The sequence below is a fragment of the Bos indicus genome, chromosome 13 (assembly GCF_029378745.1).
Source record: "Bos indicus isolate NIAB-ARS_2022 breed Sahiwal x Tharparkar chromosome 13, NIAB-ARS_B.indTharparkar_mat_pri_1.0, whole genome shotgun sequence".
NCBI classification, from domain to species: domain Eukaryota; kingdom Metazoa; phylum Chordata; class Mammalia; order Artiodactyla; family Bovidae; genus Bos; species Bos indicus.
The window spans coordinates 35,280,295-35,305,070 of record NC_091772.1 but is presented as its reverse complement, the minus strand read 5'-3'; the positions used below and the strand labels follow the sequence as shown (position 1 = coordinate 35,305,070).

At 38.3% G+C, this 24,776-nt stretch overlaps 1 protein-coding gene across 2 annotated transcripts in view; it reads left to right on the top strand.

The window, feature by feature from the left end:
• MTPAP (mitochondrial poly(A) polymerase) overlaps positions 1 to 17,891 on the top strand; it is a 30,664-nt gene extending 12,773 nt beyond the window's left edge. For both annotated transcript variants that reach the window (XM_019973167.2, XM_019973168.2), the window contains exons 5-9: positions 2,461 to 2,672; positions 5,078 to 5,304; positions 15,003 to 15,095; positions 15,176 to 15,249; positions 16,915 to 17,891. In XM_019973167.2, the coding sequence (XP_019828726.2) occupies positions 2,461 to 2,672; positions 5,078 to 5,304; positions 15,003 to 15,095; positions 15,176 to 15,249; positions 16,915 to 17,274 (966 nt within the window). In that variant the 3' untranslated portion in view covers positions 17,275 to 17,891. The remainder of the gene's footprint in view (positions 1 to 2,460; positions 2,673 to 5,077; positions 5,305 to 15,002; positions 15,096 to 15,175; positions 15,250 to 16,914) is intronic.
• The last annotated feature ends 6,885 nt before the right edge of the window (positions 17,892 to 24,776 follow it).

Genomic DNA, 24,776 nt, shown 5'->3' with positions numbered 1-24,776 from the left:
GAGGGCTTTAAGCTAGATAGAGGTTTTAGAAGGTATTCTACCGCACAAATAGTGCTGCAGTGAGTGAACAGCTTTGTAAATCTGCTCCTTTGTATTAGCATTCCTTTGGGGTGATTTCCTAGGATTTTAGTAACTAATCAGAATTTTACATATTCAGAGTTTTGCTATTTCAATATTGAAGTTGTCCCAAAAGTATGTCTCAGTTTACACTCCTCTTGTCAGGATGGATGTGTTTCTCCTCACCCATCAAAGCTGGTCCTGTCAGCCTTTTTGTTTTTGCCAGACTGATAATCAAAAAAAACCTCATTGCTGTTTTAATTTCCTCTTAGTTTCTGGAAAACAAGAACATCTTTTACTATGTTTCTTGCTCAGTTTTATTTCTTCTGTTAATTTCTTATTCAAATGTTTTTGGCCATTTGTAGAATTCGGCTCTGTGTAAACCCTTCATAAATTAGGGACATTATCCCTTTATATGACATGTATTATTATCTTCATTTGTCTTCTGTCGAGTAATAAATATGCTTGGCCTTAAGATGATTTTCACTTTTATTCATTCATATTCTTTTGTGTGTTCTGGAATTTTGTGTCATGCTTAGAGAATCCTTTATGATTGTATAAACATTCTCCCATTGTATTCTGGTATTTTATTGTTCAAAACCTTTTTTATTGAAGTCTTTGCTCTGTGTTGAATTTATTTTGGTTTTGGACTAGTTTCTTTTTTTGATGGCCACTTGACTCATTCTTTCAGTAGCATTTCTACAGTAATTTGCAGAGTTCATTTTATTAACTATTAAATGCCTATAGTTACATCTAGTTATATTGTCTGTTTCCTTCTGTTGATCTGCTCTTCTCATGCATGTATTTCCTGTTATAACTACTGTGGGTTTGCAGATCTTATGAAAATGGAAAGGCTGACTTGGAAAGGGCATGTATATATATATGTTCTCAGAGTCTGTGGTTCTGTGTGTAGTATTACATAAGTCAGTTATAAAAAACCAATGATCTTTCAAGTTAGTATTTTATACTTTAGAGAATCAAAAGACAACTGAAGATTTTTTTTAGTGCTTTTATTGAAGTATAAGTTGATCTACAGTGTCATGTTCATTTCTGGTGTACAGCAAAGTGACTCCATTATACATATATTGTGTCTATTCTTCTGCATATTCTTTTCCATTATGGTTTATCACAGGATATTTAATATAGTTATCTGTGCTATACACTAGGACCTTGTTGTTCATTTTATATATAGCAGTTTGTATCTGCTAATTCTAAACTCCTAATTTATCCCTTCCCTATCCCCATACCCTTTGGTAACCATAAGTTTGTTTTCTATGTCTATGAGTCTGTTTCTGTTTTATAAATAAGTTTATTTGTATCATATTTTAAATTCCACATATAAGTGGTATCATATATTTATCTTTCTCCTTCTGACTTCATGGTAATCCTTGGTCCATTTATGTTGTGTAAATAGCATTATTTCGTTCTTTTTTTTTTGGCTGAGTAGTATTCCAGTGTGTGTGTGTGTGTGTGTGTGTGTGAGTGAGTGTATATCACATCATCTTTATCTGTTCATCTGTCAGTGGACATTTAGGCTGCTGCTATGTCTTGTCTGTTGTAAATAGTGCTGCCGTGAGCATTGGGGTGCGTGTATCTTTTCAGATTTTTCTCCAGATAAATGCTCAAGAGATGGAGTTTTGGATCATATGGTAGCTCTATTTTTGTTTTTTAAAGGAACCTCTATACTGTTTTCCATAGTGGCTTCACAATATGCATTTCCACGAAGAATGTAGAAGGGGTCCCTTTTCTCTTCACCCTCTCCAGCATTTATTATTTGTAGACTTTTTAATGATGGCTGTTCTGACTGGTGTGAGGTGATATTTAATTGTTTTTAAATTTATTTTTAATTGAAGGATAATTGCATTACAGTATTGTGTTGGTTTCTGCCATACAGCAGCATGAATCAGCCATAGATATACATATGTCCCCTCCCTCTTGAACCTCCCTCCCACCTAATTTTAGCTTTGATTTATGTTTCTCTAGTAATTAGCGATGTTGAGCATCTTTTCATGTGACTATTGGCCATCTGTGTGTCTTCTTTGGAGAAATGTCTGTTTAGGTCTTACACACATTTTTTGATTGGGTCTTTTTTTTTTTTCTTTGGTTTTTGTTTTTGTCATTGAGTTGTATGAGCCATTTGTATATATTGGCCCTTGTCCAGTTGAACTGTTTGCAGATATTTTCTCCTAGTCTATCAATTGTCTTTTCATTTTGACAATTGAGGGTTTTTGGTCTGCTTTTGGCTGTGATTGCATGGAGAATTTTTTGTGTCTGTATGGTTATTAATTTTTTGTTTTGTGTGTGTGTGTTTTGACCAGAAATGACTTAGAGCATCTTTTTAGAAAAGTTTCAGAAGTTCCTTTTTATAAAAAGCTCCTATTTGCTAATGTTTTTATTATTCAGACCTCAGGAAATTTTCTGATGGAATTTCAAGTGAAAAACGTTCCTTCGGAAAGAGTTGCAACTCAGAAGATCCTGTCTGTGATAGGAGAGTGCCTAGACCAGTTTGGCCCAGGCTGCGTGGGAGTCCAGAGGATCCTGAATGCCCGCTGCCCGCTTGTCAGGTTTTCACACCAGGCCTCCGGGTTTCAGTGTGATCTGACTACTAACAATAGGTACGGTCTCTTACTTACCATCTTAAATGAACGTTACAAAGGATTAGCATAGTTTTTCTTGTGCAGAAACAGTGATTTTTGACTCTTGGATATGCTTTACTAGTAATTTTTTTAAAATGTGAAAACTTGAAAAGTAGGAAGTACTTGGGTTTTTTTTTTTTTTTTTTTTGGTGTTCTTAATAAAATGTTAAGATACTGTGTTAAAATGTTAACATACCTAACAAACATCTTCTGAGAACTGTGTTTCATTGTTCCTACTTAGGTAGCCTGATAACAACTCACAAGTTCTGAGTATCTAGCCTTCTAGTTTACTTAGAAAGTAAAGTGGCATCTTGAGTTTGCCCTGGGAATTGCCTCCAGATATAGTCAACTTTGTGTCAAACAAATGGTGAACTGAGCAGCCTAAGAAGACTGCATAGTTTTCTTCAGCATGTTTTCATTTTATTATCAATCTGTTTGCTTAAAAAAGGGGGGTAATGAGAATGACAAGTTCTTTTATGCCCTGATAACTTTTCTTTGGTTCTCAGTAGGGAAAACTTCAGTTGAGGCGTTTGTTTCTTTACACTCTAGTGTACTCATTGTGTGCATTTCGTCTCCCTGTACTATCTGTTAGTTAAATAATCATAACTAAAAATAGATTCAGAAAATCCAATCTAAAGCAGTTTTGAATAAACTCAAGTATTCGCTAACGAGTCAGTGCTAAATACTTCTGAATTTCTCTCAAGTGGCTCATGGACTAAAAATAAATAAAAATGCATACTATACTTTCTCTCATTACTATATTTTCTTTATAGTATGTAAGTCGAATAAAATGACTTTTATCTTTGTAATAATGTTCTTTTCATTGTCTTGTTGCTATAGTTTTTAAAACTTTAATATGCATCAGACTTTTTATATTTGCATGTTTCTTTATATCAGATACCTTGTACTGTGTGCTCGGAGAAGGCAATGGCACCCCACTCCAGTACTCTTGCCTGGAAAATCCCATGGACGGAGGGGCCTGGTGGGCTGCAGTCCATGGGGTCGCTAAGAGTCGGACACGACTGAGCGACTTCACTTTGACTTTTCACTTTCATGCATTGGAGAAGGCAATGGCACCCCACTCCAGTACTCTTGCCTGGAGAATCCCATGGACCGAGGAGCCTGGTGGGCTGCAGTCCGTGGGGTCGCTGAGAGTCGGACACGACTGAGCGACTTCACTCACTCACTCACTGTGTGCTACTTCTTTTTCAGCTTAATTTAGCTTCATTTACATAGCTAACGCATTTAATCACCGTGAATTTCCACCCATGATGTGCCACCCATGATGGTACTTAGTAGACAGTTTGGAGTTGATACTGTGAAATAACATGTGCCCTCTCTTGGGTCTTTGAGAAATTACAAGACATGTCTTGATCATTAGGAACTTAATTTTAAAATATTTCTTATAATTCTTTGCATTATAACATATGACTAGAAGACTTAGAAAACAGGCTCTGAAGACTGATTTCTTAATACATATTTAATCTTCCTGAGTTGTGGTTTTTATAAATAGTACACTTAACTAATTTTGGCTAAATTTTAAAAGACTTATACTTTCTTGATAAAATAATATTTCCCTTGTCTGTTGAAGGACTAGATAATCTCCCTTTCCCATTCTGAAGTGTCCTGATTTGGATGATAAAGTATAAGGTTAGGTCACCTATAATCAATCCATAACAAAATCAAATTGTTTTTGAAATTCAGTTATCAGGAAATCTTTGTCATATTTTTCTTCCTGTGGCGAGTGCAAATCCTACATATGACTTCATTTCCCGTATAGCTTCTTCTGATAGGAAGATCAGAAATAATCATGCAGCACAGTTTTAATTAATCTGCAGAACCATTGGATTGGAATGCCTGTAGCCCAAATAGATTCTGATTCTGACTTTGTTCATTCTGTCTTTATCTTCTCTGCATGTATCTTCAGTGCCCCTTAAAACACTAGAAAAGCTGTGGGTGCAACAAATAAACACAGGAATTAATGATGACTTAAAACAGAAAAGGACTAGTTAATCTACATTGCAACTAAAGTATGAAGCTCCTACTTACAGACCTGCCTGTGTCTTTATTGATAATAAAGAGCACTTAGGTATTATTTCACTTATTACATCATGTTTAGGGACTTTGATTTAAAATTTTTAAGTATGATAACTGCATTGTGGTTGTCAGCATTTAGAATAATGTTTTAATGATAATGAAAGGTTACCATTCATATTAAATGTTATATTGCAGATACATAATGCATTTGATGATCTGCTCTTGTTGTTCTGAATATGTTTAGATAGAGTAAGATAGTTAGATATGTGCCCAGGTTTGTGTTTTGTTCTACTCTGGGATCATATTTTGGGGGGGTTGAAAATTTCTGTTATTTTTCTCTTTCGAAGGATTGCCTTGAAAAGTTCTGAACTGCTTTACATGTATGGTGCCCTGGACTCGCGGGTTAGAGCCTTGGTGTTCAGTGTCCGATGCTGGGCTCGAGCACATTCGTTAACGAGTAGTATTCCTGGTGCTTGGATTACAAATTTCTCCCTCACCATGATGGTCATCTTTTTTCTCCAGAGGAGGTCACCTCCTATTCTTCCAACACTAGACTACCTAAAAACCCTTGCAGGTGAGACTCAAAGCATCTGTTTTCTCTCTAACTGTTTGAATGGATAGCAGTACCATGTGTTATCAAAGCCATGTGTGTGTGTTTGTTTATTGTTCAGTTGCTCAGTCAGGTAACTTTGCAACCCCATGGACTGCAGCATGCCAGGCCTCCCCATCCTTCACTATGTACTGGAGTTTGCTCAGACTCATGTCCATTGCGTTGATGATGCCATCCAACCATCTCATCCTGTCTCCCCCTTCTCCTCCTGCCTTCAGTCTTTCCCATCATCAGGGTCTTTTCCAATGAGTCGGCTCTTTGCATCAGGTGGCCAAAGTATTGGAGCTTCAGCATCAGTCCTTCCAATGAATATTCAGGGTTGACTTCCATTAGGATTAATCTCCTTGCTGTCCAAGGGACTCTCAAGAGTCTTCTCTAGCACCACGGTTTGAAAGCATCAGTTCTTGGGCACTCAGTTTGTTTAAGGGTCATGTATTTTCAAAGTGTTGTGACTCTTATTAATAAAATCTAAAAACTGTTAATTTACTTAATGTCCACCAGGGGTCATGAGAGCTGATGATTTGTGAAGCGGAGGCCTTTAAAATTTTTCAAGAGCTCTGTCTTTCTGTGTCAGTTGGCAACATTGTTTACCATCTCCTGAGCCAATTGGAGCCTCTCCTGCCTTGACCAAGTTTGGAATGACCTTGGAGAAAAATATATCCCAGATGCAGCTTCTGATTGGAGCCCAGCTTACAAATGACTTTCCAAGTTTGAATCTATTTCCAGATTTCTCTTAGAAATGCCAAAAACCATTTCATGGTGTTTCAAGGTCCTAGATTTTTTTTTTTTTTTGGTTGAAAGTTTATAGGCAATCTTAGGTAAATGGTTTTAGAATTAGTATACTATTTAATTTGTGTTTTAAATAAATTGAAATTTTGATAGTCTGCTGGGGGAGATACTAAAGTATTACAGTCTTAAATTATGAAAGGAAAATAATTCAGGGATTTACTCAGAAAATGTATATGCACTCCATCGTCTGCCCCTCCTATATATTGCTGCCAGATAATTCTTTTAAAGTACATTCCTAAAGTGGCCCTCTTTAAAGGGATTGTAAAAGGATTTTATTCCCTAGAAAATAAACCTCAGGCAGTTGGCTTAGCTTTGTATTATATAGGATCTTCACCTCTAGCCATTTTTCCAGCCTCTTCTCCCACTCTTTCTCTTCATGTGTTCCCACATTTCAGCCAATAACATGTTCATAACATTTCCTCTTAGCTCCTTTTTATATGATATTTGTTTTTCATCCTGGAACATGCCTTTTCTTCTCTATAAATTCTTTTAAGTTCACTTCCATGCCACTTTTCTTATTATTCAAATTAGAAGTAATCTCTTCTTTCCCTCAAACACTGTAAGTGTTGGTCCCACTTGAAAATAAGCTTTAAAAATCTCCGTGTGGTAGGTTATGGAAAGTAGGAAGTTTAGAGGGAGGTAGAGCGGTGGGCCTGTATCTCACCTTTGAGGTCCATGCCTGTGTTCATCTCCTCATTCGGTGTCATTCATTCACTCCGGATCTGTTGGCTACAAACTGTGTGTCAGGTGTGGGTTTTGGTGCAGTGGTCTACATATAGACGATAGACGATGTTCTCAGGCAACGCTTAAATCTAGTAAAGAGATAAGATGCACACAAACAGAAAACCTGGGTAGGTCTCACCTATTAGCCGCCTGGAAAGAGCACTTCCTGTTCAGTCCTGCTGTGTGCACTGATGCTTAAGACTACTTTCCTAGAAACTGTTTGGGGAGGTATCATGGATTTTGGAGTTCAGAAGCGAAGAAAGAATAGAAACTGAAAAAAGGAGGCTGCTTTGAAGCAGATTTGTGTTAGCGGCACACCATCACACCTTGATGGTTCTCTCCCACCCCTGCTGCTGTCCGGCCCTCCGCATCCCTGCCTGGGGACATTTGCACCGCTTCTCCCTTCCCACTGCTCTGGTCTTAACTAACAGTGATTTTCAGAAATTCACATCTAATTGTAGTATTCACTCTCTTGAAATCCTTTCAGTAATTTTCCTATTATCTTTTTAAATTTCCACTAATTGTTTTAGAAAAAGAATATAATTTGTGAACAAATTTAAAATGACATGTTGAGTTTTTATTCCAAATCTATTTTAAGCCAAATACAAATTTAATCACATTCTACAGCATCAAAACATTCCTTTGATGGGAATTCTTTTATTTTCTACTTAAAAATACCAAGTTGGTTGTTTAACATTTTTCATGCTCATTCTTAAACATGGTCAGAGAAATCAGGCCATTTCAGTTGCTTTTTTCCACATAGCAAATTATAGGTGTGAATTGCTAATAAATGTAAAAGTGAACTTGATATAATTGTTGCTACTTTTTGATCATTGATTTTTAAACTTCTAGTGAAATCTTGAACTTTCTATGAAATACTTTTTCATAGGTAAATGTGTGTATGAAGGATGTGGTAAAGATAATTTTGAGAAGAATGTATCTAAATTTTTTTTCCTATTCATTTACATGTTCTTTAGAATCCATGCTTTTTATACTTTCTGATTTTAACCAGGGGTCCCAGACCAATGTATCTTCAACAGTATATGGCTAAGAATAAAAACAATGTTAAACTGTGAAATCATTGCCATCATGGGAACCCCGTGGTTCATCAGCTGAGGGGCTTGAGTCCTGTTACAGTCATTTTCTTCTGAACTGTGCCTTTCGTTTGATATTCAGATAGAGCCTATCAATTTGTATTGTTTCAAAAAGAAGAAAGTAAGAGAGTAAGCTTGCTTGATTGCCTGGTAGTTTATTAGTAGAAGGCAGTGTCAGTTTGTGGAACACCTGTCAGCACTTCTAGGACTCTGTCAACCACTGTTTGAAATCTGGAAGTTGAAGTCCAGAGCTTCTAGCTTTGCGTTTAGGGTCCCTCATGATCTTTGTCTTCCTCCGCTTCTTGTACCTTCTCTCCTCTGTGCAGCTCAGGAGCTGCAGTTCTCCACACTCCTCACTGATCCTAGAGCCTCTGCACTTCTGCATCTTGTGCCTTCGCCTGCAGTGGCTTCTTCTCCTGCCTTCTCTTTTTACCTGGAGAAGCTCATCCCGATCAAGCCAGGGAAGAGAAGAGACAAACCCAGTCCAGAATGTGACTTCTTAGGTCTTTCCTGGCTTCCTCTCTCCTCCCTTCCTTCTCGGAGGTGGTGCCCTGGTGCCTTCCAAGCACCTGGAACACACCTGTATTGTGACAACTATTAGATTGTTTTTGACCTGGCTGCCTTGACCAAGCGTTTCTAGGTCAGGCTGTCTCTGCATTTTCCACTCCTGGCTTAGAGGAGTTCAGTAAATAGATTCAGATGATTGGATGAACATTTTAAAGTTGAAGGCTGTTTGTACTGAGCCCAATGGCAGCTTTCATATTTTGGTTATTCTTGAAGTTTGTCTCTTCATGTTCTCTTACAGTCTCTACTGCTTTCCCCCTGTGTCTCTTATTTTCTTGCGTTTTCTGTCTTGTTTTGGCTTTGGTCCCTTTGTAATATTTACTTCTGTGCTTAATGCTTTTAATCCAGCATCTTCCTCTTATAATCAGTCATTTGATTAGAGTTCTTTTGTTTAGGTTGCCTGTTTTTCTTTCCTATGATGAATTAAAGGTTTCAAGAAGAAATGACTGGGTGGCACTTTCAGCAAGTTTGATGCAGAGACCCCAACATAGAAGAGAGCTTTAGTTGCTCATTCTCCGTGACCCAGTGACAATTCTTTGAGTTCCAGGCACTTGGGTGAAATTTTTTTTGCATCATCTAAGTTTCCTATGTTAGAACATGCTCTTTCAGTCTTTTTTTCTGGAAGAGAAGGCCTGGCTTCTGACATGCTGAAACTTTGGCGTTTATTACACCATTTGTTGTGTTTAGAACAGTTTTCCCACTCTCAAACGTGTCTTGCATCTCCTAGTATAGAGATTCTTTCTTGTACTGTCTCCAGGGTAAACCTGACATTTTCTGTCAGGAAGAGACCTGGGGGTCTCACTGCTCTAAGCATCAGGCATCCAGGCTGGGCCCTTCTGGTCAGACCTGGCACTTCAGCTGCTAAGCTTTTGGAGGCTCTGCCTGAATGTCTGGTTTCTTCTTGGCTTTCTTTACTGCTGGTTTAGGACCCAGTGTTCTCAGATCTCTTTCAGTCATTGCTGCTTGTTCATCAGTTCTTCAGCGTAAAATTTTTGGTTGCTCTTGTCTTTCCTATTCTCCATCTTTAAGATTTTATGTCATTTTACTCTCATTTCAGTAGTGCTTTGGGGTAAAGGTAGATGCTGAGTTTATATCACCATCTTTACCCCAGAGCATGTGCTCTGAAACAGCATGTAGGTGCCACCCAGAGGGGCTGAGTGTCACTGGCATGCGTGGCCTGGTAGGAGGGGTAATAGGACTTGACCTTGTCTGTAGATTGCCAGTGTTTCATACAATACTTCTAAGAAGTAAGTAATTTCCATAGAAATGAACAGAGAGAAATAGGGTGGCATAGGAGCTTCCCAGGTGGCTCAGCAATAAGGAATCCACCTGCCAGTGCAGGAGACATCCCTGATTTGGGGAGATCCCCTAGAGTAGGAAAGGGCAACCCTCTCCAGTATTCTTGCCTGAGAAATCCCATGGACAGAGGAGCGTGGTGGGCTACAGTCCATGGGATCGCAAAGGGTTGGACATGACTGAGCAACTGGGCATGCACACATACAACAGGCTGTCATGTTTGAATAGGCTGAGAATGATTTCTCTACGGCAACATGGTTCAGTAGAGCTTCCTGTCATCACATTGTCCATTGGGCAGCCACTTGTTACCTGTGGCTCTCAGGCACTTGAAATATGGTTAGTGTGACTAAGGAACTGAATTTTTAATTTTAATGGCTATCATTTGTATATTAGTTTAATAGCAGAAAAACAGGAGCGAGAGTAAAAAGGGAGAAGACTCAACAGCTGAGTTGTTTCCTGGGTTTGAATGCTTTAGGGGTTTTGAGAAAACAAAACTGGCCCTGTCTTAAATCAGGGGGTCGTTTTTTTCCTTCAAGTTTTACTGCTTTCTGTTAAAAACTTTTTCTGGTGAAGACCAACAGTTATAGACACAGTCTGTTTTTCATCACTGTACATTCCTAGAAATATTCAGTACTTTAATATAGATATACTTTAAAGTGGATTTACTTTTCTATTGTAAATATATTCCTGGAAAAAAGAAAAATAAGATACAGCAGCTAGAAGAGCATCAGTATATATGACTGGCCTGCTGATAATTTGAAATAATAAGGCATGTGCCCAGGTCCCAGGAAAAATAAATCTAAGTGGACCTGTATATAAATTCTTCAGTTGTATAACAGTGCACATAAAATGTGCTGTTAAAAAATGAGTAACAGTTTTAGAATTTAGTATCAGTGTTAGAATCTGGAATGATTTTTGAGTACTTAAGTCAGTAACCAGGGTTTTAACCAAAAAATAACCAAAACCACACCAAAAAACGGGAGGTGGTAGTTTGAAGAAACCTTGTTTTATGAATTTCTCTCTGGCTGTTACAGATAATCATTCAAAGTCAAATATCAGCTAACATTCAGATTCTTGGTTATGTGCCTGCTGTATGCTGGACACTGTTGCTGTGGACTGGCCAGTGGGAAGAGGGAAGGTCATCACTGCCTTGGACTGGACAGTGGTCTCTCTAGTCCCAGACTGGGGTCAGGGAGTAGATAGCATGAATGCAGCCATAGTGTGGTCAGGTGCTTGCTGATGGAGCACAGGACAAAAGGCTGGGCGCCCCCTTACAGCTAGGAAAAGAGAAAGCCTTTTTAGTGGGGGTTGATTAGTCTTTTAAGAGTGGGAGTTTGTTTGCCTGCATTTGTACAGTGGGAGGTGGATTAGAATGGATGAAGGATTTCATGGTGGCTGTATATTTATCCATAACTAGGGAAGCGATTACCTCTAAAGATGTAAATACTGTTAGGAAAGGTGAATTGTGTGAGTCCACTGTGCTGTTAAATGAGTCTTACTGAATCCCGGTCACTGCAGAGGCCTGCCTCTTAGAAATTACCAGAAGTTTTTCAGAACTCTTAGAACATTCAGTTTGTATGTGTCTTGGATGAGTTGTTGAAAGTAAATGCACAAAAGGGTAATAAGACTGAAAATGGAGATCTAAATTAAATATCATTGATCAAAGATAGTACCAGGATTTAAGTTAGTGAAAGATGGGAACGGTCTACATTTTCATTTATTACTAGAAAATTGATGACCTCAGAGGATAGATTACGAATCATTGAGCGTCGATGGACAGTCTGTTCACCAAAGTTCATGTAAGGTTAATTTTACTGTAGTATAATTGCTCTCAAATCCTTTTTAATGGAGTTTTAATCCTACTATTTATACTATATATAAAAAACCCTGACCAATAATCAGATCAGATCAGTCGCTCAGTCGTGTCCGACTCTTTGCGACCCCATGAATCGCAGCATGCCAGGCCTCCCCGTCCATCACCAACTCCCGGAGTTCACTCAGACTCACGTCCATCGAGTCAGTGATGCCATCCAGCCATCTCATCCTCTGTCGTCCCCTTCTCCTCCTGCCCCCAATCCCTCCCAGCATCAGAGTCTTTGCCAATGAGTCAACTCTTCGCATGAGGTGGCCAAAGTACTGGAGTTTCAGCTTCAGCATCATTCCTTCCAAAGAAATCCCAGGGCTGATGTCCTTCAGAATGGACTGGTTGGATCTCCTTGCAGTCCAAAGGACTCTCAAGAGTCTTCTCCAACACCACAGTTCAAAAGCATCAATTCTTCGGCGCTCAGCCTTCTTCACAGTCCAACTCTCACATCCACACATGACCACAGGAAAAACCATAGCCTTGACTAGACGGACCTTTGTTGGCAAAGTAATGGTCTCTGCTTTTGAATATACTATCTAGGTTGGTCATAACTTTTCTTCCAAGGAGTAGGCGTCTTTTAATTTTATGGCTGCAGTCACCATCTGTAGTGATTTTGGAGCCCAGAAAAATAAAGTCTGACACTGTTTCCACTGTTTCCCCATCTATTTCCCATGAAGTGGTGGGACCAGATGCCATGATCTCCATTTTCTGAATGTTGAGCTTTAAGCCAACTTTTTCACTCTCCTCTTTCACTTTCATCAAGAGGCTTTTTAGCTCCTCTTCACTTTCTGCCATAAGGGTGGTGTCATCTGCATATCTGAGGTTATTGATATTTCTCCCAGCAATCTTGATTCCAGCTTGTGTTTCTTCCAGTCCAGCGTTTCTCATGATGTACTCTGCATGTAAGTTAAATAAACAGGGTGACAATATACAACCTTGATGAACTCTTTTTCCTATTTGGAACCAGTCTGTTGTTCCATGTCCAGTTCTAACTGTTGCTTCCTGACCTGCATATAGGTTTCTCAAGAAGCAGGTCAGGTGGTCTGGTATTCCCATCTCTTTCAGAATTTTCCACAGTTTATTGTGATCCACACAGTCAAAGGCTTTGGCATAGTCAATAAAGCAGAAATAGATGTTTTTCTGGAACTCTCTTGCTTTTTCCATGATCCAGCAGATGTTGGCAATTTGATCTCTGGTTCCTCTGCCTTTTCTAAAACCAGCTTGAACATCTGGAAGTTCACGGTTCACATATTGCTGAAGCCTAGCTTGGAGAATTTTGAGCATTACTAGCGTGTGAGATGAGTGCAATTGTGCAGTAGTTTGCGCATTCTTTGGCATTGCCTTTCTTTGGGATTGGAATGAAAACTGACCTTTTCCAGTCCTGTGGCCACTGCTGAGTTTTCCAAATTTGCTGGCATATTGAGTGCAGCACTTTCACAGCATCATCTTTCAGGATTTGGAATAGCTCAACTGGAATTCCATCACCTCCACTAGCTTTGTTCGTAGTGATGCTTTCTAAGGCCCACTTGACTTCACATTCCAGGATATCTGGCACTAGGTGAGTGATCACACCATCGTGAGTATCTGGGTCGTGAAGATGTTTTTTGTACAGTTCTTCTGTGTATTCTTGCCATCTCTTCTTAATATCTTCTGCTTCTGTTGGGTCCATACCATTTCTGTCCTTTATTGAGCTCATCTTTGCATGAAATGTTCCTTTGATATCTCTGATTTTCTTGAAGAGATCCCTAGTCTTTCCCATTTTGTTGTTTTCCTCTATTTCTTTACATTGATCACTGAAGAAGGCTTTCTTACCTCTTCTTGCTATTCTTTGGAACTCTGCATTTAGATGTTTATATCTTTCCTTTTCTCCTTTGCTTTTCACTTCTCTTCTTTTCACAGCTATTTGTAAGGCCTACTCAGACAGCTATTTTGCTTTTTTGCATTTCTTTTCTATGAGAATGGTCTTGATCCCTGTCTCCTGTACAATGTCACGAACCTCTATCCATAGTTCATCAGGCACTCTATCTATCAGATCTAGGCCCTTAAATCTATTTCTCACTTCCACTGTATAATCATAAGGGATTTGATTTAGGTCATGCCTGAGTGGTCTAGTGGTTTTCCCTACTTTCTTCAATTTCAGTCTGAATTTGGCAATAAGGAGTTCATGGTCTGAGCCACAGTCAGCTCCTGGTCTTGTTTTTGCTGACTGTATAGAGCTTCTCCATCTTTGGCTGAAAAGAATATAATCAATCTGATTTCGGTGTTGACCATCTGGTGATGTCCATGTATAGAGTCTTCTCTTGTGTTGTTGGAAGAGGGTGTTTGCTATGACCAGTGCATTTTCTTGGCAAAATTCTATTAGTCTTTGCCCTGCTTCATTCCGTATTCCAAGGCCAAATTTGCCTATTACTCCAGCTGTTTCTTGACTTCCTAGTTTTGCATTCCAGTCCCCTATAATGACAAGGACATCTTTTTTGGGTGTTAGTTCTAAAAGGTCTTGTAGGTCTTCATAGAACCGTTCAACTTCAGCTTCTTCAGCGTTACTGGTTGGGGCATAGACTTGGATTACTGTGATATTGAATGGTTTGCCTTGGAAACGAACAGAGATCATTCTGTCATTTTTGAGATTGCATCTAAGTACTGCATTTCAAACTCTTTTGTTGACCATGATGGCCACTCCATTTCTTCTGAGGGATTCCTGCCCACAGTAGTAGATATAATGGTCATAATGGTCTGACTTAAATTCACCCATTCCAGACCATTTCAGTTCGCTGATTCCTACAATGTCAACATTCACTCTTGCCATCTCTTGTTTGACCACTTGCAATTTGCCTTGATTCATGGACCTGACATTCCAGGTTCCTATGCAATATTGCTGTTTACAGCATCGGACCTTGCTTCTATCACCAGCCACATCCACAGCTGGGTATTGTTTTTGCTTTGGCTCCATCCCTTCATTCTTTCTGGATTACTTCTCCACTGATCTCCAGTAGCATACTGGGCACCTACTGACCTGGGGAGTTTCTCTTTCAGTATCCTATCATTTTGCCTTTTCATACTGTTCATGGGGTTCTCAAGGCAAGAATACTGAAGTGGTTTGCCATTCCCTTCTCCAGTGGACCACATCTGTCAAATCTCTCCACCATGACCCGCCCATCTTGGGTTGCCCCACTGGCATGGCTTAGTTTCATTGAGTTAGACAAGGCTGTGGTCCTAGTGTGATTAATAGGGCATGTTAATCTATAGCTTTGCTTTGTGTGATTATAAATTTCTGAAGTAGGGAATATCTTTGAAATAGAATGTGAAATATTTTCCATTTCTGTTTATTTAAGATGCAGAAGATAAGTGTATAATAGAAGGCCACAACTGTACATTTGTTGGCGACTTGAATAGAATTAAACCTTCACGAAACACAGAAACACTAGGTAGGTGTTTTCCTTTTCTTTGTTCCTTTTTGGACTGAAATAGACTTTCGTATTATCTTTCTTGTTTTATTTTCTTACAGAATTACTACTGAAAGAATTTTTTGAGTATTTTGGAAATTTTGCCTTCAATAAAAATTCCATAAATATTCGACAGGTAAGTACTATTTCATATTTGATTATTAGGTATATGGTCTTCTATTGTACTAATATTTAATGAGTGTAGTTTTCAAAGCATTCTAACAAATGTCATTGTATGTCAACTCTTGATGATAGAGTGATAAAAAATTGACACGTATTGGAGCTATATGACTTGGGCCAAGATTCATCTAGTAGACCAGTTCTTTTCAGCATCTGTCTTTGTCAGTTTGCCATGATATCTTTGTCATCACCTACTACTAAGACTGTATCCTTCAAAATATGGAATATATTCTAAAAAGTTTTTTAGAAAGCATAATTTTATATACACTTCTATAAACCAGATTGAGTTTCTGTGGAAGAAATGGAATACCTAGTCTCAAAGATAGATTTTAGTAATTCCCTCAATTTGAGCCCTTAGGGTTTAATTTACCTAGGCAAGTGAATTTATTATTTTGGTTCATCTGAGTAGGCTGAATGACAGACATTTTCCGTAAAAGAAGAGCCATCAGAGGAAACTCCAAGCAGAATCTGTTTACAAGTGGGGGATACGTGAGATGGCCTCTGGGTTTATTCTGTTTAGTGTGTGGATATTTGGTTATAGCCCGTGTAAGACTGGCTTCATAAAACACATACTCAGATATTCTTTTTTGCTGTTTTTTCAACTCTCCTTTTTTCATCCTTCCCTGACCCTTATCCTGTTCATGGAGACTTTGTTTAAAAAAGGAAAAAAAGAGAGAAAAAGTGTGGGATAGAGAGGGTAAGAGACACAGAGCTCTGGAATGTAGTTTAGAAGACAAAGGTCATAGAACACAGGAAATGCTTCCCCCTTTATATGCCCTCACTACTCAGGGCTCAGAGAGAACGGTAGGACAGCACCCCCGCTGGACAGTGGCTTGAGAGGCATTAGGGAATTAACAGGGGCTGCCCACAGTGGAGACTCCTGACTTGGTTTTATAGTATTTATGTATGTGATATCATTTGAAAGAGGAAAAGATTATGTAGATTAGTGGATCACTGATGTTCATGAGTCACCTCTAGCTTTTCCTTTTAATTCTATGAGATATCTCACCTGGCAGAGCCTTGTTTAAGTTGAATCTTTAGGAATGTATATAGGAAGCTTTTAATGTTTTAAAATACATAATGGATAATCCTTTGTTCCTTCTCTACCTTTCTCATTTCATACTTGTGAAACATTAATTATTATATTTAAGGCTTCTAATTTTGTGTGCTTCTATTTTGTGTGTAATAGATATGTTTTTAGGAAGTCCCCAAAATAACTATCTTATGCCATTTTTCTTTTCCATATTTTTTTTTTCCTTCCCAGTTCTATTCTGTTAGATAAACGTTATGTTATTTTAAAAATACTTTTATTGGTTGACTTAGTCCAGATACCTCTCATTGGAGCAGTGACATCATCATCCATAGCTCATAAACCTAATTTATTTTTCTCTAAAGAGCACTCATAAAACCAGTGGAAAAAGCCAGTCAGAAGTACACACACATATATACACTAACACATAACATGCATACATACCGAGCTCCCTTGGGGAAGAGATTCTTTACTCTGTAAAGTTAGTGCTGGTGTTTTATGTGTTTTTGACATTTTATTAAACCAAACAGTTTCTGTATCTGAGCCCTTAATATATTCATACATCTTTTTCTTCCCGGTAATGATCTACAGGGAAGGGAACAGAACAAACCAGAATCTTCTCCACTGCACATTCAGAATCCTTTTGAAACTTCTCTCAACGTTAGCAAAAATGTAAGTCAAAGCCAACTGCAAAAATTTGTGGATCTGGCCAGAGAAAGTGCCTGGATTTTACATCAGGAAGGTAAAGACCGCCCTTCGCCATCAAGTAATCAGCCTTGGGGGTTGGCAGCCCTGCTGCTACCTTCTGTAGCAAATAATATGTCTCTTTCCAAGAAGAAAAAGAAGCCTGCAAGTGAAAGAATTAAAAACTTGTTGGATTCCATAAAAAGTAGCGGTGCAGAAAATTCCACAGCCACTAATGGGAGAAGAGCAATTAGCACTCAGGCATGATGGCTGCTCATTTGCTTTCAGAACTGGTTTTATCCTGTAAGCTGGTCGCTGACTGCCTGGAAGAACTGTGTGAAGCCCTGGCAGGTCATACTTCCATCCAGTGTCTCTCTTCTCATGATCTTCCTGTCGGGCCCTTTAAACTGGTCTGAGATTCTGCTGTATGTTCAGTCTGAAGGCAGTGGCACCATATGAAAATGCTAGCCATAGGAACAGGTGAAAGAAGATTAGAATGTACTTCAGATAAAATATACAAAGCAGGTGGGAAAAATCAGTCCTAGAATCAAACCATTGTTGATATCCGCATCAGTCTCTGGGTGTAAATCATTTAAAGGGACTTCTAGGTATGTATATATGTAGGCAATGAATACAATAAAGTTGAGAAATTTGATAGAACTCCTTAGTTTTGTATTCTTCCAAGTATTCTTTCACATATAAATACAAACATATTGGTACTGATTTCCAAAAACGTTAATATTTTTAAAAGAGATGAATATAGGTACTTCGGTTAGTACATTCTAGATATTCTAAGCTAAAAATATAAAAATATTGGTACTGTGTATTTAAAAATATTAATCAGCTTTTCTATCTTCAAAAATAAAATCCTTTTTCTACTAGTATGTGATATTCCAATATTGCTTCAATCTTGTTTCAGAATTCTTTCTCCCTGTGGGAAGTAGATAGTATTGAAGTATAATTTCCTTTATAGTCCCTGTAGAGTGACTGTCAGTTTATGAAGCAAGTAGTATAGTGTCTGAGAACACAAACTTGAGCCAAACTGCCTTCGTGGTGAATCACTGTCTCTTTGGGTCTCGTCTGTAAAATGGGGGTGATGGCAGCGCCTCCTTTGCGGTGGCTGTGGAGATTAGATCAGCCCACAGGAAAGTGCAGGGCCACAGGCAGGCCTGGCATGTAGTACCGTATTTGTAATGTTGGTGGTAGATAGTCATTATTCATGCTACTCAGAACTCAGATTGAGAGATTGTACTGGTTTTCAAAATAGTTTCCCATCTAAATTTTAGGTCAGAAAGTATGAGCCCTGCTTGAGGTCTTATGGGAAGCTCACTAATAGAACTGTTGTGAAGCAGGTAAGTTCTGTGCCCATGTGGCTAGGCAGTTCACTTTCACATCTGAAACCAACAAGCAGGCATCAGTGTTCTATTCAAGTGGCGTCCTTAAACTAAAAGCTGTTTTTCTTTCCTTTTTGGGGTGGGGAGGGGGGCTGCATGCAGCACAGCTTCTGGGATCTTAGTTCCCTAACCAGGGATGGAACTTGGGCCCCAGCAGTGCAAGCACTATGTCCTAACCACTGGACTGCCAGGGAATTCCGTGTTTGTTTTTTTAATTAGGTTAATTCTGTTGGACTAGATATGTGTACTGAGAGCTAGAAAGAGGTTTAAAAAGCATATTCAAGCATTTTTAAATGATTTTTTCCATTCATAAATATTTAACTGGACATATTTCTTTTTTAGGTTGGTGTTAAGTCTAAAATGATCATTTAAAGCACATAAAGCATTAATGTGTATACGTGTTCACATTTCTTTTTGTTTTTATAATTTATAGAATAACTTTGACACCCTAGGTCTGTTTTACTTTGCAGAATGAGGTTTACTTACGGGATGAGTTTTAATTTACATCAGTCTTTTACATGAAGTTTTCTTTCTAGTAAACTGCATAAGGACTACAAACAAATTTATAATGTTTTCTCCTAAGTTCATTGTGTATGTGTGAGTCGTTTAGTTGTGTCCAACCCTTTGTGACCCCATGGATTGTAGCCTGTCAGGTTCCTCGTCCATGGGATTCTCCAGGCAAGAATACTAGAGTGGGTTGCCATTCTGTTCTCCAGGAAATCTTCCCAACCCAGGGATCAAACCCAGGTCTCCTGCATTGCAGGCATATTCTTTGTTATTTGAGCTACCAGTGATGCTAATAAATTCATTGTATCACTTTCCAAATTTTTAAAAAATAGTTTTTATTAATCTTAGGGATAATCAGTAGTTATTTGTCATTGTCATTTCTTAAACTAATTGCAGCAATAAAGGTAAAGAAAAATTTTTAAAGTTTTTCTTTTCTAGCTGTTATGAGGCTTTTAGTCACTAGCTCTCATGAACAATGGGTTTTATTCTCTATGTGAAAATAATTTGATATGAGTTTACCTGGATCACATTGCTTTCAGTGTACATCATTCCTGATTTTATAGCCCACTAGTCTGATTCCTGAGTTATTACCCATTTTTAGGAAATTAGAGAATTGACCAAGCATTCTAGGAAAACAACATATGATCTGTCTCCCTCACAACTTCCAGTTGTCATAGAGAAGAGGGAATAAGACATTTGAAGTAGGACTTTCTTCCTGCTCTCGTTTACTGCTTCCCTCTTTGTTTTGCTCTAGGTTGAGAACAGAATTAGACTCTTAAGTCACCTCTGTTTCCTAGAAATCCCCTGGCCTTAGAAGTACAGCTCTATTCGCTTCCCTACAGCCTGCTGCTGCCGACAGTAGGAAAATGCAGCATTTACATGTGAGTTAACACCTGCGCAGGGAACACCCGCCGCGAAACCAGCAGACGAGCTGCCAAGCAGCCGCGGCTGGTCCGGGTAGCAGCTCTCTGGTCCACCCTCCAGAGCTTGGTGTTCAGTGGTGAGTAGCTGTCTGCTCTCGGTTCATCCCCTTCAGGAAACACTGTAGGAGTGGAATATTCAAAATACTGTAGCAGGGAAGAACTCTTTACTACCAGAGATGATCAGAGAAGGTTTCATCAAGTAGGACGGTAGGCTTTGAAGGGACCATGGTCTCCGTCGACCAGAGGAGAGACATCAGGATTATCGTTCTGGGAACAGAAGACAGTGTGAATAGGTGTCAGGGAGATGAAGTATGTTTGGAGAAGGGGCAGTCCAGACAGGTGGGGTGGAGTTTTTGCTGTGATGCTCAGAGTCAAGGTTTAGAGAGATTGTGAAGGACGGCCTGTGGCAAGTTAGGAGGTTGAGTATATTTTCAGTGGTAAAGCATTGAAGATTTTTGTGTATGAGGGAAATAAACATTAATCAGTTGCTTTTTTAGGTGACTAATCTATTAATAAGTGTAGTTATCAGATGCCACTCCTTTTTTCTTAGCAAATTTGAGTACTTTAGGTCCCATCGTTAAGTTAGATAAAATTTGGTTGTTAAATTTTTCACACAGGTCCAGAAGCTGACCCTCATACACCTAGCAAGAGTATTTCACAAGAAAGTTAAGACTAAGTGGTTTAAAGCTATTGCACCAGGAAATATCATCAGGTCATGACATATGATTTTATGTAAAGCCTTACTAATGAGAAATTCTTTGTAGTATATACTTGGGAAGGAATGAAAACATAACCAGAAATCACTTTTCACCTTGGGATGATGTTGGAAAATTTATTTTAAATACTTGAAAGGCTTATTTTAGTTTCCATGCTGAGCTCAATTACTTGTGGATACATACTCCAGCAAGTATAAACATTACAGTGTTCCTCTGGAATTCCCGTGGAGCAACTCCCAGAAAATGTCTATTTTAGATGGAATCTTTAAACTGAAATATCTATGACACAGGATATATAAATCAACACAAATTATTTTTAAAATACACTATATTTTAAATGTGATCCCTTATGTTATCTGTGTGTATGTGTATTCCCCCATCTTTTAAGTACTCAGTGGAGTCAAAACTAGGCTAAAGACAGTAGATGAATACATTTAAACCTTTTTATTCACAGCAAAATTTCTAATCTTTTAGGATATGGTGCCAAGATATTTCTAAAAGAGTATTGGAAAGATGGGACTTGAAACAGTAATTGTTACACCGTGAAGAATACATAGGTAAAATACTTAATTTGGAATAGGCCAACTCTAAATTAATGAAAAATATAAGTTATAAATTATCTTTTCTGGGTGTGTTTTGAAGTATGACACATTGAAAACTTGCTGTAATGGATGATGTGAAATAAAATGGAGCAAATTAATGAAAGATTACAAATTAAGTCAGTGTTACATTCTGTGTCACCAGAACTCATTAACGTGTCAGGTACAGTGGAAGTCATCCATTTTGAAACGTCCTATTGCACAGTTCAGTTACTTGGCTTAGGTTAATGTAGCTTAATGATTAGGATTTTAATTAATCTTCACTTAACTTACACATGGACTTGGAGAGTATATGAGATAACATTAATATCATCTCTTTTTATCTCAAAAACTGAGTAAAAGATGGATTATGAAGCTGGCTGATGCCTTACAATGAATTTCTAAATTTAAAAACTGATTTTTTTATTCATTCCATGAAAAATGTGTAAAGAATCCACCTGCAATGCAGAAGACCTGGTTTGATCCCTGGGTTGGGACGATCCCCTGGGGAAGGGAAAGGCTAAAGGGCTTCCCTCATAGCTCAGTTGGTAAAGAATCCGCCTGCAATGCAGGAGATCTTGGTTCAATTCCTGGGTCAGGAAGATCTACTGGAGAAGGGATAGACTACACTCCCGTGTTCTTGGGCTTCCCTTGTGACTCAGCTGGTAAAGAATCCACCTGCAATGCAGGAGACCTGGGTTCAATCCCTGAGTTGGGAAGATCCCCTGGAGAAGGGGAAAGGCTACCCACTCCAGTATTCTGGCCTGGAGAATTCCATGGACTATATAGTCCATGGGGTCGCAAAGAGTCAGACACTACTGAGAGACTTTGAAAATGTGTATTACAGTTCTACAGATAAACATATCAGTATAAAACTGACACAAGCTTCCCCTTGCTTTTCTTTTTTAGCAGTTAATTTGGTGATTTTAGAAGGGTTGTTTGTGTATGATTTATGTGAAAATGTTCCCTTTCCCCATGTTCTCTGGTTAAACCTACAGTAAGCATCTTTGAAATTTCCCTGCTTCATTTCTTGGCATCACTGGTTATAAAGCTTGGTTACCAGGACTGAGTGGTCTCCTTCAGCTTTATATCACTGAATTTTTACACAAGAGACTTACAGCATTTCTTGCATATTTTATATTTTTATTTGATCAAAATATTTTTATATTTTGGTTTCTTCACTAAAGAAGTGATGTCTAAGAATAACAGTGAGCAGTGGCACTTCACTTACCTGTTATTAAGTGATAAGATGGGTTTGAATAAATATATTTTTTCCATATATCACTGATTTCCAGAGTTTCACGCTCACTTCTGTATATAGGACTATCAAATCATTATTGTAGTCCCACCTCTAAAACTTTGTCACGCTCACTTCTGTATATAGGACTATCAAATCATTATTGTAGTCCCACCTCTAAAACTTTATCATGATTGTGTACTGGACTTTGTGCTTTACCTCCAATTTGACCTGTTTTAAATTAAAATTATTTTCTTCCTTAAAATTGGCTAGCTTCATTATTTTCTTATTTCTGTTGTTGGTACCATTATTCTCTGCCACCATAGCTCAAACTCAGAGATCCTTTGGACCCTTTCTTTTTTTGCACTTTGTTTTATTAACTCTGTTTCTGTTATGATCAGCTTAGTTTATGTCATTACCTCTCTTCTAATTTAATCATCTACTAGCTAGTTTCCCAACCCAATGTTTTCCTTCTTTTGTGTACCTATGTAAACAGCCATCAGTTTTCAAAGGAATGGGAGGCCAGAAAGTACATTTTACAGTAAATTAATATTAAGTTATATGTGTTTATTTATTGTAATTCTAAAGTTAGCTTGGAATTTTACAGAGCTTTAAGGTCATTCTAAATATGAGGTATACAAAATAGATACTGGTTGAAAATTCTAATTAGTAAAAAGCACTGGCTTTTTCTGTAACCTCAGAATATATTCTGTGTATAAACTCCACTGATTTTAAAGTTTTCAAACTTCTCTACTTGTGACACTTAATCCCAAAATACTGGTATAATGGAGTTATTCATTCAGTAAACATTTAGCCATGTTTGCTCTGTACCAGACACTCAAAATTGAGGCATACCAAGAGATGAAAGGTTTGAATTGCTAGAAAAATGATTTTTGTTCTTGGATAGAAAGGCTCAATATAAGGGTAACAGTTTTGCCTACATATCAGTTAATGATGATGCAGTCAATTAAAATCCCATAAGGATTTTTAAAAGAAACTTGAAAGTCATTGAAAGTGTATGAGTAAGGATATACAAAACTCACTAAGAGAAAGAACTTTTTTATTTTGACAAATGACATGAAAATATAAAGTAAGATAATTAAAACAGAATATTTCTGATTTGAGATAGACAAACCAATAGAACAGTCCAGAAATATATTCAAGATATATGTGGGGATTTATAGTGGTATGATAAAGGGTAACATTTCAGGTCAATAGAAAGATGGAGTATTCAGTAAATCCTGTTGGGACAACTGGTGTGTGCTTAGTCACTTCAGTCGTATCTGACTATTTGCAACCCCATGGACTTGTAGCCCACCAGGCTCCTCTGTCCATGGAATTCTCCAGGCAAGAATATACCGGCGTGGGTAGCCATTCCTTTCTCCAAGGGATCTTCCTGACCCAGGGATCAAACCTGCATCTCTTGCATTGCAGGCAGATCCTTTACCATCTGAGCTACCAGGGACAACTGGTAGCTACTGGGAGGAAAAAAAAACCAGTTTGGTCCCAGTCTCACTCTTACACCCAAATAAATTCCAAGTGGGTCAGAATTTGAATGTGAAAGGGGAGAAGTGAAACCATAGAGTACTAAACAGATCCTGGACGAATATTATGAACTTCGAGTAGAAAAGGGTGCCTTTTCAAATATGACATGAATTTATAAAAGAATATATTGATAAATTTGACTACTTTAAAATGAGAAGCCATGCCACATAACAGCTGTAAACAAAATTCTGATACTGTAGAAAAGGGCTATTTTTTTCTAATAATGAGCTCCACAAATGTATAAGTAATAGGCAAAGAAAAAGATAAGCAATTAAAATGGACAAGTAATAAAGATGGTCAAGCTTACTGATAATTATGTAAAACTTTATTATTATGGAGAATTTTGAACACAGAAGTAAACTGAAAAGTATAATCAGTTCAGTTCAGTCAGTCGTGTCTGACTCTTTGCGACCCCATGAACCGCAGCACGCCAGGCCTCCCTGTCCATCACCAATTCCCAGAGTCCACCCAAACCCATGTCCGTTGTATCAGTGACGCCATCCAACCATCTTGTCCTCTGTCGTCCCCTTCTCCTCCTGCCCTCAATCTTTCCCAGCATCAGGGTCTTTTCAAATGAGTCAGCTCTCCTCATCATGTGGCCAAAGTATTGGCGTTTCAGCTTCAACATCAGTCCCTGCAGTGAACACCCAGCACTGATCTCCTTTAGGATGGACTGGTTGGATCTCCTTGCAGTCCAAGGGACTCTCAAGAGTCTTCTCCAACACCACAATTCAAAAGCATCAATTCTTTTGTGCTCAGCTTTCTTTATAGTCCAACTCTCACATCCATCCATGACTACTGGAAAAACCATAGCCTTGACTAGACTTTTTTGCATAAATCCATCACCTGTTTCGGTAATTAACTCATGG